This window comes from Dromaius novaehollandiae, chromosome 7, assembly GCF_036370855.1.
Source record: "Dromaius novaehollandiae isolate bDroNov1 chromosome 7, bDroNov1.hap1, whole genome shotgun sequence".
Classification (NCBI taxonomy): domain Eukaryota; kingdom Metazoa; phylum Chordata; class Aves; order Casuariiformes; family Dromaiidae; genus Dromaius; species Dromaius novaehollandiae.
In genome coordinates this window covers 17,078,428-17,094,997 of record NC_088104.1, presented here as the reverse complement: position 1 = coordinate 17,094,997, position 16,570 = coordinate 17,078,428, and the positions used below count along the sequence as shown (strand labels likewise).

General features: G+C 42.3%; 1 protein-coding gene across 3 annotated transcripts in view; it reads right to left on the bottom strand.

The window, feature by feature from the left end:
* Window positions 1–307: 307 nt before the first annotated feature.
* The window catches only part of TMEM169 (transmembrane protein 169), an 18,666-nt gene continuing 2,403 nt past the window's right edge, over window positions 308–16,570 (bottom strand). Inside the window, exons 2-3 of one of the 3 annotated variants that reach the window (XM_064514752.1) lie at window positions 5,965–6,414; window positions 308–4,196 (exon numbers count right to left, since the gene is read on the bottom strand). In XM_064514752.1, coding sequence (XP_064370822.1) covers window positions 3,574–4,196; window positions 5,965–6,268 — 927 coding nt within the window. In that variant the 5' untranslated portion in view covers window positions 6,269–6,414 and the 3' untranslated portion in view covers window positions 308–3,573. Of the gene's footprint in view, window positions 4,197–5,964; window positions 15,600–16,570 lie in introns of those variants that run through there. The other 2 variants (XM_064514750.1, XM_026095480.2) reach the window with 2 other exon arrangements.

Below are 16,570 nucleotides of genomic sequence, written 5' to 3'. Positions count from 1 at the left end.
GGAATTGTATCCCTCTCTACAGATTCTTGGGGCTAAAAGCCAAACAGATACCCAGCGAGTAAAATTAAATCAAAAAGCATTCATTTGTGTTCTATAAAGTAAAAACAAAGGAGAACCCAGACCTCAGAGATAGGACAGTTCTGTACAGGCACAGGTTAACAAGAGATAAAACTGAGAACCATTTCATATGCACCGCAAACTGGGTCTCCAAACAGAGATGATTAGTAATCAGTTATCAGCAGAGAATGACAGTATCTATCTCATGGCATTGTTTTTAAGAAAAAGTCAAGCAGAAGCATGACAGCAATGATCTTCTAAAGCCAGATACATCTTTATTTTCCACCCAGGCCAGCAAGGATGGGAAGAGGGAATGCAATTAAAAATAACAATTGGCAAACACACACTATCTTTACTTTAAAAAAACATCCAGACTAGAGCAGCCAGAAACACACTCAACAATCAGAATTACTAGAATTCCCTGCAATTTGACAGTGGCACATATGCAGAAAGTATTTGTGAATTTCTGAAAGCAAGGGTAGAACAAGACAAAAACTTGTGCTTTTTCCCATTACAGCAAGTGATTATGATTATATATCTTGCAGCAGGCAAACAGCTGTGGGGAACAACAGGCAAGAGAGGAAGCTATCCAGAGTTGCTTTGAGAAAAGTTTGAATAAATTTTTTACAAATAGCACCAGAACTAACCCCAAGCTCAAATCTGCCCCCACCAAAATCAGTGGCAGAGCATCCTGACTTCAGCAGGAACAGAGGCAAGCTTGGTTAAGTGTAGAGAAGTAAAAAACACATGATGGATTGTTCCAGTATATCCCCCAAAAGGTAGCCTCCAAGCAGTTTCAGTATACCCAGAAGCATAGCTGCCATGGCAGAGGGAGAGTAATACTTCTCTGACTTTGTGTTTACATAGCAGTAAGAGGCACAGATTTGGTTTTGTCTCTGCTGTAGCAGGCTGTTTGCAATCCTGACAGCAAATCCTGCAGCTCAGCAGACATTTCACATGGCTGTATTCTGTAAATAGCTAGTATTTGTCATTCGAGCCCTCTGTAAGCTGAAGGTTCTTTGTGCTACTGATTCCGGTCTTTCTTCTAGCCTTGGTCAGCTGCTGCTTGGCAATGACAGCTGAATTGGGCTCTTCTCCCTCTGCAATAATGCACTCTTGCCAGCCATCCTTCCCCCAAACCCACTTGTTTGCCATGTGTTGGGTCCAAGGTACACAATCCCCTCCTTTCACGCCTGCTGCATCCCTTTAGACAAAGAGTGGGAAGACTTGCCAATGGGCCTTCCTTCCCAGAGCTTTGTTAAACATCACTTCTTCCCACTCTCCAGCCTTGTGGGCACCTACTGTTCCCCTGGGGAGGACATTAAGCAGAGTTGCTGCACTGGGTCAGTATAGACTGCCAGAAAGGGGATTACTTATCTTCAGCTTCTCTATTTATTCAGAGGCAAACCAAACTCCCTGATTGAAACAGCCTTGTGAAAGGCATTTCTTTGCTTTAATTGGTTTCGGTGGCACATGTCACCTTTGAATGCCACATGAAACACAGCCTGGCTGTACCTGTGCCCAGGGGCACATCTGCATTGTCAATAAAGTGTGAGACAAAGCCTGCTCTTGATATTCAATCTGCACACTGTTCACACTGTCAGTTCTCAAACCAGTGCTAAGAGGCAGCTTTGGCTGGATCTCCCAGAACAGAACAGACCACGCATGCAGCAAGGACCTTACTTATTTCTCAACATCAGACCTAGAGCATTGGACAAACTTATTTATACATCACAGGTTCCCAAACATCCTGGGACATCTGGACAGCCAGTTAGTGTAACCTTGAGATCATCCTTGAAATGCAACACAAAGCTTGAGTTCTTGTGAAATCCAGTTTCTGCATGTTTCTTTTTGACATCCTAAATCTAGGGCAGCTCCCCCTCTGGTAGCGAGATTGGGGAAGTGAAACACCTATATAGACAGGAACGACTGTGCAGGCTATACTGACTGCACACTATGAATTATCTACCTACACGCATGCAAATGGTGGGTCCTTCTGGGTTGGGGGCAGAGCCAGACTCTCTAGCAGCACCAGCTGAACTAGAGCACTCAGAAAATTATTGATGTTTCAGACATTTGTAACTCAGTCCCCATTACAAACCATTATACATCTCTCTGAATTTCCTCATGTGCCCTCCTTAGGCCCCAAACCCAACAGTCAAATGCCAATCCAGAAAAAGAACTTTTCTGCTATGATTTTTTAAATAGACAACTAAAATTTTTCCAGCCTATGGGGGCCACCTCAGCCTGGCTGGGGAGCCTGCTAAGGTGCCATGCAAAGTTCCAAAATTGGAAAACCAATTATGAAAATAAGACATGAGTGGAGGAGATATAATCCATTGCTCTTCCATATAATTAACCAGGAAATGAGGGAAGGGAGATTTCCAGAGCCGAGACACTAATGCAGTTTGCACTTGCAGTAACAGATGTGGGCTCAGGGACTTCCCCATTCTGAAAGGGCGATTCAGCATTTCTTCCGTAAGGTCAACTTGAAAAACGACCATTTCAGTGAGACTTTCCAGTCCCAAGCACTGTCAAATCTACAACCCCAAATACACGTGCCACCAGTCCACACATAAATGGCAGTGACATTCAAATTGACCATCCCTCCTCACGTAGAAGTTTCTGACTTATATTGCAACTGTTCTGACTGCAGGCTCTTGGTTGTCCTCTTGCTGAAGACTCCTGAAGCCCATTCCTTCCTAGGAGTGCACTTACCAAGAGATCAGATGTAGGTACATCCTAATCACATATATGTGCACCTGCTATAACCTGAGGTTCTTGGTGACAGGTCTGCCACACGATCAGATTCCCATGCATTGCATTACAAAGCAAGCCCTAAACTTTGATCATGTGATGGATGAGTTTCAGGTCAGTGTATGTGTCATGTGCATTTATCAGGAGCTGTACAGTCTTCTCCCACTGAAAGCCTGGGTACAAGTACTGTAGTGGTCTATCTTTCAAACTCTGACACTGTTTCAGCAGTCAGCCTACCTGGAAGGTTTGTTCATTTGTCTGAATGGCTTAAAAACTTTTGCCATCTGTAACCCCTTCTAGGAAAACTGCAGGAATATCACAAACATTGCAACTTAGCCTACACCTCTGAATGAGTTCCTGTCTCCTAAAATTCATCTCCTGAGTAGAGACTTATTTTCACTGGGTCTACAGTTCACTGTTATCTTCTATTTCCTAAGAGTAACTTTACAGAAGCAGGCTTTTCAGCATATATCCTTGCCATTCCACATACAGCCCCAGCCCCATGGACCTGAATTTTCTCACTATTCTACAAAGTTGTAATTAGCTAAAACAGATGACAAGTCATTGGAGAGCCATGCACCTCCCCACCCAGACCACAAACAGCTAGCACACTTGCATTCTGTGACATTTAAAGAGCGCTCTGGGCCCAATATTTTATTTTTTATGTTTTTGTTTAAATATATTTATATATAAAAAATCAGTTATTTTCTAGGTGAAAACCACTTGCTTATGACCAAAAGAGTCAGCCATGACAAAGGCTCAGACTGCTGAAGTCTCAACCCCCTGCGCAGAGCTCTTGCCAGACAGACTACCTGAGATATTGTCAGAATCTAGCAGCTCAACAATGCTGTATGGAGAACAATCTTCCAAACCTAGCTTGCTGCAGAGCCAGCCACAGAAGCCCTTCTCCATATCCATGACAGCATGCCACCAGTCCCCAAAGGACCATGTTACCTGGGTCACAGCTGAGTACAGGCCTAGGGAAAAAGACACAACCATGATTATAATTGGATAGAAGATGATCAAAAAGGGGCAAAAGGTGATTTTGTGCCAGAAGGTCCTCTCTTCATTGTACACCAAGAAGATGTTGTACCATGTAATGGTTCCATAGTAGAATGAAACCACAAAGGACACTACAAAAATGATGGGGAGGCAGACAATGGTCCAGAGGATGATGTGGGGACCTCTGTCCAGCCCAACATCACATGTCTTTTTCTTTTCAGGTACGTCCTCTTTAGGAGGTTCCTTTGACTTAGCCAGTTCCTGTAGCTCTTTATCAGTTAGTGTTACATGGATGTCCACCATCTGACCCTTCTTCTTACCCCTGGTGATTGTTCCAGTCAAGGTGACATATCGGCTGTCTAAAGGCATACTCCAGACACCTGCAAACACAGATAAACTCATCAACATTAGATTTTTTTTGGTGCAGAATACTTTGTGTAAATTCCAAAGACCTTGAACAGAATCAGACAGTACAGAGGGTGTTATATTGTATTTAGCAATCCAAAAATGATGGGACACAAAAAGCAATGCAGTAAAAAGAAGATAACACAGAAGAAAATGGAAGAAAAGCTAATGAGGAGGAAGACAGGAATTCTAGATGGCAAAAATCAAGACTCCAGTATCTGCACTGGGGACAGTATATGAAGAGAAAGGGCTGAAGAAGCTTACGGGAAAGAGATGAGACAGAAATGAAGGTGATCCAATAAACGGTGTGCCTATTTTCTCTCTGGTCCCCTCACAGATTACTTCCTGAATAGCATAGATGCTTGGGATGAATTAGCTAAATACAAATAAGACTCTTGTTATGCAATAAGCATATCCACCCATGGAGTTATCCTGGAATAGCTATTATTCCACTTTAAGTTTCCAATATATCTCAATTCAAATTAATTTTCAAAGCTTAGAAGACTCTAAAGAAGTCTCATACAATAACATTCTCACTCTAGTGGGTCAAGAAATAAACAGGAGAGTGTTGGCATGTGTGCTGAAGTCACAGACTGCCTTAGCTTCCAAGTGACATTGGCTTAGATGGCCCCTGCAGTGGTACTGAGCACAAGCTCAATGGGACTGAAATATGCTTCTTCCTGGACTTAATTCTGACTAGCCTGCAAGGTAGTCTTCAGAGGCTTTTCAAGGGAGGCTGAACAGTTTGAAGTAGTCCATAAAAACAGGAAGCCAGCAGAGAAGCATGAGGTTAGGGCTTAGGATCCTAGTCTGTGGGCTCAGATATTTTGTTGTGGCTGAGGGACCAGGAGTGCGCATTCACATTTATGCCCCTCTCAGGCTGCACTGCCTCACAAGAGGATCAGCCATCAGGCCTGCTTCCCATGCTTCTTCCCCACAAGAGTATCTGGGACAGACATCAGAAGTGAAAGTGACTCTGAGAGGCCCCATGATGGCCTAGCCAAATTATCACTCTTAAAAGGGAGCTGTGCTGAGAATATGCAAACAAAAGGCAACAGTAAAAAGTCTCTGAGATAATGAGTAAAACTCCCTAGCACAGGTAGAGCTGCTAAATCTACCTACTTCCATCCTTTCACTCAACGTGAAGCTGTTTTGGGCAGGGACAAGGGCTTGATCACAGCATCGCTGATAAAGAGCATGTGCAGCATTTTTCTGGATCAGCCCTAGTCTGCATGTACATTGAAAACCAATAGCAGTGCAACAACAACCCCCTGCAAAGAACTGCAGGAGACACCCCAAGCCAGTCCATAGTGGTTTTTATTTCAGAGTACTTTCATGAATGAACTCAAACTCTGCTTGCCTGTAGTCTCAGGAAGAAGTGGTCTCACACTCACTTCAATCTGATCTACTTTCACACTGGCACCAAAAAGGGTGGCTCTGCCCTCGCCTCCCCTCTCCCCAGTCCTGCATTCCTGCCCAAGGTCAACAATGCAAGGCAGGAACAGAGCGAGGAAGGAGACCCAGCATTTCTGTGCCCTACCTCAATAAAGCCGAAGCTTGCAGATCCAAGCAGAGGTTTAAAAAGGACAAATTTCTCCAAATGCAGGTATTTCTGACCTTTGTCCTTTCTGACCCTTAAAATGGCAGCAGGAGCTCCAACCTTTTATTTTCCTGCAGCTACTCTGTCTCAGTGGGCAGTTACTCTGTGGTCTATGGAGAGGGGATGTTCCCAGGCATACGTACCATCCGCCATGGAATGACCCAGGAACTTGGAGCCTTCCTCGGAGCTCCTTTCCCCTCCTTCTTCATCTGCCTGCTCTTCTTCCACCTTATTCTCATTCTCCGACCGATATACTATTATTGACTCGGGACGGGACTCTTTCTTCTTCTTTTTCCTCCGGTCCATAGTGGCTTCTCCATCAAAGGTGACAGTCGTTGCCACAGCCCTCCTCACGGAGCCACGGTGTGGGCTGTGGGTTCCAGGCTTGCTCTCTTTCTGCAGTGTCTCCTCCATCCCACTGTTGCTCTCAAGCATCTCACTTGGCATTTTTTGGCACGTTTCTAATCTACCAGCACCTGTACTTAGAAATCATTGATATCTAATGGTTCCAGGGATGCTTTATTTCATGAAGATGCCCCACTGCTGGTGTCCAAACTATGCACTCCATTCCCAGCCTAAAATGAGAGCGAAGGCTGAAAAAGACAGTGTCTGTTTCATACCAAATAGAAAAAATTGCTGGAACTTTCCAGTAAAGGGTTACTTCCATCTGGTTTAAATGTCATGTAAGATCTTTATTACTGTCTTGTACATCAATTTTAATACATGGATACATGTTTTTTAATATCAGCTAACCCTGATTCCTAAATTTCAATTTTAAATATAAGAAACAAAAGCCACTCTAAGAGGAAGGAATATTAATATTTAGAAAAAGAGATTAAACAAGCACGGCTTATTGGTTAATTTTAACATTCCTCTGCAATGCTGGAAGCAAAGAGAAGACAATAGGTTTGGCCTGAACACATAAGAATAAAGAAAATGAAACCACAGATGAAAATTAAGTTGACTAATTAAGGGACTGGCCTAGATTAGAGACAATTGCAGCAGAAACACTGTGTTCATATGGCATTACAATAGCTATGTTGGTGCCGGCCTTTCTAATTTTGTGTTCTGATTTACTGTCCATCACAAGGATATTACAAATAGTAATCAAATGATGCCAAAATGAATGACATTTCAAACCCCTCCAAATTAGCATTATGCAGACCTTAAAGCTGAAATTACTACCAAGATGACTTTACTGTGGAGGAAATTTGAAATCACAGCAAAATCACTTGACTTTGCAGGAAAAAAGAAACCAAATCTTTACAAATCTGTAAAACAAATTTAACGGCTCAGTTTTTACTCTTCATTCAAGCAAAACTACTAGTAAGTGACACTGGTATCTGTGGGAATGTTCCCTAAGTAAAAAAGATCTGATTGAACGTGCATTGAGGTAGACAAGCCCTGCTCCACCAACCTGGAACATGCAATGGTAACGGTTCTCAGATTTCGCAACATTTAAAGAGTTGAGTCTGCCAAGTATTCATGAAATATTTAGGTATAAATATGAATAAATTGACCAACATTTTAACAACTCTGAAGAGCTCTGTTGAACATTTACATATTCAAAAGAACTCATGACCAAAAATTAAGTTCCTACCTAATGTCTGAGTCATGTCTTTCAAAGGAAATTAAGAAACACTGTTGTCATAATTTATAGCCCAAGAAATGCTGGTGGCATTGTTTTACTTGAACAGATGCTGGAAAAAAATTTGAGCATTTTTAGATTTGGCACTGTGGTCCTGCTTTTCCCCCAGATACAAGGTTTTGCTGGTTTGCTTTGAAATTTGTGGTAGAACTTTAGATCAACTATTTATATGCCCCCCCTCCAAAACTATTAATTTCATCACTTTAACACCTAAGACTGTGGCCAGCTGCCTCTGTGTGGCTTTAAAGAAAAAAGAACTCAACAATTTAGATCATTTTTTGCATTATAGAAGACATTTTTGCATTACAGAAGACAAATCTTCACTGGTGATTAAAAGACAGATGTAATAAAATTTAAAAAACAAGCTACAGCATATCCCAAAAGTTAGACTACTTCCAAATCACTGGTCATGGGAATATCTTGGCCAGCTCTGCAACATAGCTGAGAACAGATTGTTTAGATTGCCCCCTGAGTTTACACCTGCCATGCAAAAAATGTATGCCTGAATTTGCAGACATACTGGAAAACTGCTCCACAAAATACTAAACTGACTACTCAGTCTTCTCACTGCAATGTCAAATGCTGTACTTAGAACTACTTAGAAGCAACTTAGTTTAACTATTTTACTGTTGATCAATAGAAGCAAGAAAAAAGAGGCATAATTATGATTAGTGTCCTAGACTGGTATATCACTGTGGTTTAATTTGTGGGTTGTTCAAGATCACTGCCTTCATATTCTTCTCCCATCCCAAATTCCAACCCTCCAAAAGAATGGAGCAAAAACAATACAGGAATTTTTGTCCCCTTTGGGTCTCTGTGAGAAATATGCCTCACATTAAAAAAAAAAAACAGGAAACATAGATCAGCTAAGAAGAAGCAATCCCTTGCTACGACTGTTGCACCTTGTCTGCCTGAGGAATGTGGCCTTTACATCTGGAAGTAGCATACAGATAGCTAGTTTTCCACTTACCATAATATAAAAGAGGAATGGGATATGCAAGAAACTTCACTGTGAAATATAATGCTTAGCTTTCAACTTCCCCCTTTTAGCTCCAAAGCAAACCCCCCATTGACTTCAAAGACTGCAAACTCTGGCTCTTAAATACTAACATTGGCAGGACTCCGAGATCCATTTACCTCAGTTTTTCATTTAGTGTTTTTAAAAATGCCTTTGTGGGGCAAATGTCTATGAAATAATTTCACTTTTTTTAATAAACTTGTCTGGGAGGTACAAAGAGGCTCTAGCATTTTTCTTTGAGGATCAGCAGTAATCTTTCATGCTTTACCTCTAAGAAAATCCTAATATCACCTGACTGAGCCTAATGAGCCTCTGAGATAGCAGTGAGAGTCTGTCCTTTCCCAGACGTGGTGAAAATAAGGCAGGCCCAAAGTCATTGAGAAGCCAAAAGCATCACTGCTAGGATGATCTACTATAAATTTGGACACATGGATGTTCAACTGGGATCAGATTCCAGAGGTTCCTGGCTATAATCCCACGCTTAGTCCCTACTGCCTTGAAAAGGGGACAGATAAATCTGGCTAAACTAAACAGCAACTTCCAATAACATTTAAAAAATAATCCAAAGCTAGAGGCTTTGTGGTTGGGCTTTTTTTGAAGTTTATCCAGCTGTGACGTTGGGTAAATTCACATGCAAATGAAAGCAAAATGGCCAGTGCAACCTGCCTCCCCATGGCACAATGAGAGCTCAAGGGCCACAAGGGATAATAAGCTAATGTCAGTTCTCAGTGTGATGCCAAAGAGTAAAGGACTAAGTGAACAGTGACTATTGGAGCAGGAGCGAGGTGTTGTTATTTCTGAATTTGGCACAGATAGGATTGCTACTGGAAATCTGTGTCCAGCTCTCATGCTCACAGGTAAGGCACAATGCAGATTAATGACCAGATGATGTCTGTGATTCCCGAGTTACCTTGCTATGTCTGACATTCTCACCTCTACTGTAGCAGCTACCGCCACTGCAAATTACCATCTGTAGGTGGGCTGTCATCTCAATTTCTTCTGTAGCAACTGAGCTGTCCCTACCACCAAGAGAGGGAAGGGAGTGGGCAATGTGGGCCAAGACCCTGAGAACCATTGTTCCTGTTGATGAATCTTAGCTCTTTGGATAAGGAAAGGCTGGAGCCCAGATTATTCTCTTTGAGAGGTAAGGAGGTAAAATCTGATGTCAGTCTACATGAGGAACAAAAATATGGTGAAAAAGATCTTCTAATCCAGGAGAGAAGGATGCAATAAGATAAAAAGCTGAAGAATACAAATACAGGGTAGATACCAGGTAGGCATTTCAACAAATGGGGTAGGTATCCTTTGATATACATCACACTGGGAGCTGTGGAGAATTATCCCATCACTGGAAACTTCTGAATCCAGACTAGGTATCTTTCTAAAAGTTCAGTCAGAGGTAGTGGGCTGGAAGAGGTGTTAATGTAGAAAAGTCCTCTAACTTGTATTAGATGGGTGGTAGGATTAGAAGATCACAAAGGTCCCTCCTGATCATAAACCTGTTTTCACTCCAGACCACAAAGAGGTGAACTGTGCCCCTGTGGTAGATGAAGTGTGAATTTATTCTCTTCCCAGATGTTGGTCTCATCAACAGAGCAGCCAGGATACCCTCTGCAACCCTTCTGGACACAAGACCTTAGAAACACCACCCTCAGCCCTATGTCCTTTACCTGTTGACCAAACTGCTCATGGACATTGGTGAATGAAACAGGTTCACATCCCAGTCTGATTTTTGCTGGGAATATTTTCTCAGTAGTTGTGAACAAAAAAGGGACTCTTACAGAAATCACAGTAGCATGAACAAAGCTTATTCTTTCTCTCTCCTTTTTCTTAATGTCCTGTAAGAATGAGGCCAGTCCTCAGCATACTGCTGAGAGAGCCTGGAGAGCTCTGGCAGCCCTGCTCCACACAGTTGTTTATAGCAGCAACTCTTTCCATGCGTGCAGTGAGATCTCCACTCCTTAAAAGCCTTGCTGTGAAGATGAAACATGGCAATAGCTGTGCATCTAATATCAGTGATGACTGTCTCCCACATGGGAGCACAGGGGCAGACAGGAATCTAATAATTGTCCATGGGAGGGAAAGAAAAGAAATGGTCAAATTTCAGAGACAGCAGGGAGCAATTTATTAGCCAAACAATTTTTTATTAATCTCCGTGTGAAAACAGATGGAAAACCCAGGGGAGGCGGCTCTGCAAAAACACTCTGGCGAGGAATTTTTAGAAGCAGAGTCTTCTGTTACTATGCAGGAAAGCTACTGCTGCTTACGCTTCCCATGACAGCATTAGTCTCTGACACACAAAACAGGAGTCTCAAAGCTTGGTCTTGTACCATTTAGGTCAAAGAAAGTTTTTCCGCTGGTTTTCAGGGTTTGATCCTGCTGCCAACAGAAGAGAAATTACCCTGTTTGCATGCAGAGAGGCAGGAAGAGCCTTCCAGCAAGCTAATAAAATCCTTGATCTTAAATCCCTGCTACAGCACAAGTAACCTTTTTATGACTGCTCAGCAGACATGAGGGGAAAAAATGTAGACTGGAAGCAGTGAGGAGCATCAATTTTTATTTTTATAGTCATATAATGTAGAACATATAAGAAGCACTGGCACCGTATCTTCACCCATATCGTGCAGGGGTTATGTGCAGAAACAAAAACCAACCTGTGTTTTATAAGCACTGGGGGTTACCCATGGTGGGGAAGAGACAAGCGAAAGTTTACGCCAGAGATCCATCTTGGAAGAGAGCTCCCCAGCCACAGATCCTCCTTTGCCTGCTCCTTTCACCCCAGAACCCTGCCCCCCACACACCGCATTTCCAACCCCTAGTATTTTTAAAGGGGTTGTCTGCTGGCAGATTGTATGCATGAAAAAAGGGGTATCAGATACATCCAGCTGTTTGGAACGGATCTGTCTGTTACCATCAATCACATTATGGCAGAACACAAAGGTCCAAAAAAGGACACGCTGCTCCAGACTCTCTACAGACATGTGTCAAAACCTACATAAGACACATATTTAATTCAGATCTTGTGGTGGGAGAGGGCCAAACAGTAAGGCTCCCTAGACAGGTATGCCAGCTTTGGATCTATTTTAAATACCAAAATGACTCCACACAATCTTTCATATATTCGTCCTCACCATACTCTGCTGAAACAGAGAAACACTTCTGTTCTCTCTTCATTTCGCAGTGAAATAGCTTAAACTATTTTACACAGTTTCTTGAATTTAGCAAATACCAAAGGCTGTGATGAATGAGATGTTAGAAGGGAAGGTGAGAACACCCCTTCCCTAACAGTATTAGTGTCTGTGCAGCTTGTGGTCAACTTGACAGGGAGATACCTGGCTGAAAATAATCCTTTGCATTTCAAAAGAAAATAAAAAGTTATTTTCAGCCAGATGAATTCCCTCATCAGGTTCACCATGCTGCTACCAGTAAAGATGAATGAATGGCTAAAGAAGGGGAGGAAAACTACTCCTCATGGCCATGATCCATAGCAAGGCTAGATTAAGTGTCCGTTTAAGTATAGTGTGAGGCACGAGGAGAAACACCTGCCTACTGCCTCTCAGCAAGGTAGGAAAAAGCAGGCAGCTAAGCTTATAAATCACATCTGTCTTTCGCTCCCTGCCTAGCCCACAGGCTCCAAAACACTTTTATTCCTTGGAGAGAGAGAGAAGGAGAGAAGAAAAATGGCCATGCTCTGGCTATGCATCCGAGCAGCAGCTGACCTCAAGCAGGACTGCCAAAAGCACAAGACCGCACGGAGGACCAGACTGGAGAGGATAATGCAGTAAGATGACTCATGCCACCAAAAACTTTAAGGGTATGTGCTAATGGTGCCCCCCCATTCCATGCCCCCTCCTCAGGAGCAGAGGGTGCTGGCCCCAAGCTAAAGCAAAGGGAAGAGCGGGTGAGTGACATAGTCTCTGCAGGCAGGCACCAATGGACCCAAAGTTGCTCAGTCCTTCTGATTTTTCTGGACTGTTGTGGCTGGTGACATGAGCCAGCCCTGCGTCAAGCAGCACAGGTCCACCCGCACTGAGCCTGCAGTAGCACCAAGATTAGACTCTCCTGCGTTTGGAGTGAGGGCTCCCAGGGTCGTGCTACGTGGCTTGGGCCTGTTGCTCTCCCTGTCTTCCTTTACACGGGAGATCCAATTGCTTGCTAATGATATTCTACAGATACAGCCAAAACAAACAAACAAAAAAGTAGTGATGAGGAGCTTTCCAAAGTATCGCTAAATTGTTTCTGGATGACATTTTCAAAGAGTTTTTCTAAAAGCCAAGGGCATTTTACAGAATATCTGTTTTATGAATCAGTTCTTTTTTTTTCCTCTGCTGTTCCGTAACTTTCCCAAATGTCACAGGATAATAACTGCTGTGCAGATCAGCATTACTGAAGTCTGGAAAATAGCATACAAGAATAGCTGTGCTTTTTTATTTTATATTAAACAAAATGCCTAGTCATTCTTCTTGCATACCAATTCAAAATCCCCAGACACTGCTGGTCTACCTTTTTTTAGAGCAAAAGTCTGAAGTGCTCTCTCCCTTGTCTCCACACTTCTTTGTCCAGACTGATAAAAGAGAAATAAATCCAGACAAAGGACTCGAAGCTTCCACAGGCATGAGATCCATTTCCTTACATGTATTATATTATGCCAGAGATTGCAGTGAATGGCACATGTACATGAACCTCCAAAGAGAATCAAGGCTTTAAAAGGAGAGTGAAATGGAAATGGAGGATGGTTTGAAATTCTCAAAGCAATCCGAGTAGTTTAGATGTACATCTCGATGAAATTTAACAAATGTGCTTAAATCTTCTAAGAAAAAAAAATAGAGACATGCTCTCTCCCTTCCCTTATTCCACCCATCATTTCTGCATTTGCCCAGAGCAAGCAGGTTGTCCTGCACCTTTAAACATAGCCGATGCCTATTGTAATTTCTGCCCCATTTACCAGATCACTGCTGGATTATATAATTCCATAGGAGGAGCAGAACCAAGTCAGACACACCAGAAGTCCTTCAAGCCCAACACCCTGCCTCCAACAGCACCTAAGGCTGCGATCAGGTGTGGCATCTATTTTTATTGGTGTAATTCCCAATATATCCTCAGTGTGAACACTTCATATTAAATAGGATTGTGCGATACACTAGGAGCTTGCTCCACCCATGAAACTGATGTTTTAACTTCAGAAATGGTGGATCAAACTCCCCCACCAAAAAAAGCCCCAAACCCAGAAGCCATAAGCAGACACCTAGTAAACAGTAACAACAAAGCAAGCAAGTAGCAGTACATTAAAACAGAGTTTTAAGCTCCTCACTTCCTTTTGCCACTGTCCCCTGTCCAGAGTGCACAGCATATACCTTCTGCAAAGTGTGTACCTAAACACATACACAAATAAGACACACTGACAAGTTCCTATGACCAAAGCTTGCAGAGCCATGAAGCAGAAGTGGTGGGTGTGAAGTATTTCTGCTAACACAAGACAGCACGGTCTTAGCTAGCTCGAGATCTAGCTGGCAGGTAGTTAATTCAGTGAAGGACTGCAAGACCTCCATTTCCTTTTCTCAGTAAATCACGTAGCACTTTTGCCAGGATGTTTTAACGCATGCTGGACTCCTGCCGACCTTAAAATAACTAAAAACGAGGACTCAGCATTAGCACCTCAGGCTCTTTTTCCTTCCTTCTTCCTACCTGGAAGATTCCTGAACATCCCTCAGTCTCCTCTCCGTTCCTACCCTGCTCCATGCTGGTGAGAATACCAAGCAGTACTTTACTCAGACAACATGAGAAACCACACATAGATATATCTGCAAATAACAGAGCAAAAAGTTGCTGCCATACAGTCCGATGGAAAACACAGTCAGTTCTAAATCCCAATGTGGAACAGATGATTATCTGAAAAATAGTGACACAAAGCTACATCTTGGAGTTCTTATTTGGGCAAGATATTCAGGGGTTTCAGATCAGAGTTTTCTCTGAGTAAGAACAGCAGGCTGTGGCCCAGGAGTTGCTGAAGAGAGAAACTGTGCACACAGAAAATTGGAAGACTCCCCTGAGAGTGATTCAGGATTGCTTAATGCACTACATAGTAAATATAATCTAAGATATTTAGATGGTATCTCTAGCAGCAGGCATTAGTTGGCTCAGGGGACTCTCAACTGGATACAAGTGCAGATAGAGGTCCATGATGCCAGGGTATTAAAAATAATATGGCACTTTCAACTGCAGACAAGTTAATGCTTCAGTATCATTAATATGGTATCAGTGAGGTGTGTGATTATTTGCAAAATCTGCCAATCACAAACTGTTTGATACTGATATTCTACATCTTGTGAGACTACAAACTCTACTTTTGAGTGTGATATCTGTCTTAGGTGTCTCCTGTCTTTTTTTAATTGCTGGAATGAAATTCCTAGGGACAATGAAGAAAGGCTGTAAAATCCTTATTATGCCTAGTTAGGTTGAAATCCCCTGCGATATCACTGAGAGTAAAGTATGTTCCTAGAGGGGAAGTACCTAAACTGATCAATTGGCCAGGGAACCTGACCATCAGATGAGGCAGACTGGGAAGCATCATCTGACAAGGACACCAGAAGTCATGTAACAGAAGGGCTCTCACTTGCCGGTGAGAGACGGTGGAAGGAAAACAGCCACAGAGGACAATACACAGACAGAAGGAGAACATGCCAGGGACTTATGAAGAGGCTTCTTGCCTAATCCCACAGGATACTAGAGAGACATAAGGAAACAGAAATTCATACAGCTTCTTGATCAACTTTGGCTCAATCCAGGTATTTCATGTGATAAGTAAAGAAAAAAGGTGATTGCTGTCATACTTTGTGCAATCTTGGTGTCCCAGAAGAAGAGAGAGAAACCTGGAGCATCCAAGAAAGCAGAGCTCTGAGAGAGCAGAGGCAACCAGACTGCAAGCCTGATTTCTCTGTAGGCTAACTAATAGAAACTCCATGCTGCAAGTCTTCCTTGTCCTTAAGGTTTTATTCTGTCACTGAGATGCTTTTCACTGTCTCCTCAGCTTCCCCCTCCTTGAAAGGCTGCTGGCCCCAGGGATACCCCTCCTTGTTTGGATCCCACTGAGGTTTCTCTCCTGTTCAGAGCAATCTGTTTTCTGGTAATGGGGGGGGGGGGGGGTATTTAATAACCCTGAGACCTCCCTGCTTCGCCAGTATAGATTCAGAGCTATGGGAGGAGACAAATGGGGTGAATGCACAAGCCTCCCTGAAGGACAACAGGCTAAAAGGAAGATTCAAACAGTACATATTGCTGCCAGGATTTTTAAAGCATGGCAAACTAGTGGAATGGTAGATGTCATCCACTGAATACCTGAACCATTGCCTGGCCAATTACAAAATCAGCTTTTGACAAATTAGCCTTTTCTGAAAATGCAGCATTTCTTTTTCATCTCAAAATATTTAACTAGTTCATTCAAAGCCAAGACACAAACTGTAAGCTGAAAAGCCATGAAAGCTAGTTTTTCCCTCTCCGATCTATAAATAAAAAGGTAGATGCTAAAGAATGACATATGCTAATCTCTCAGTTTTTGAAGGTGCTAACAACCAGTGGAGGCAGCAGGAGGAGGAAAAAAAACTATTAATTCTTTTCTTAAATAAGGCATTTTGATTTTTGAATGATAAATGTTTTAATGTTTTTCCTTGGTGTATCTATCACTTTAAGATGGTTTTAACTTCAAAAAATGTAAATGAAGACTCTGAGGCTTTAAATGCAGATTTATTTTCTTCCAAATGCATGCTGACACATACTACAGGTAAAACAAAACAACCACCCCCCTTCAAAGAGCTCCAACCCCCCCAAAACAGCTGCTGCCTAATCAGACACTCTTTCATAATGCATAAAAAATAAGAATCTGGACATTACATTTACAGAATAATATAAAAACATAGAAAAAGACCCCACTTCTTGCTGAATGTAGTGCCATGGCTATATGTAGTGATAGACCAAAATGTTTTAACCAATAAAAGAAAATGAACATTCTTTTGGGGATAAGAAAGTATAAATGCAAGAGAAGATTAAAATTGATTTCAGTTAATAAGATTTTCTTCTTTTCAGCTTA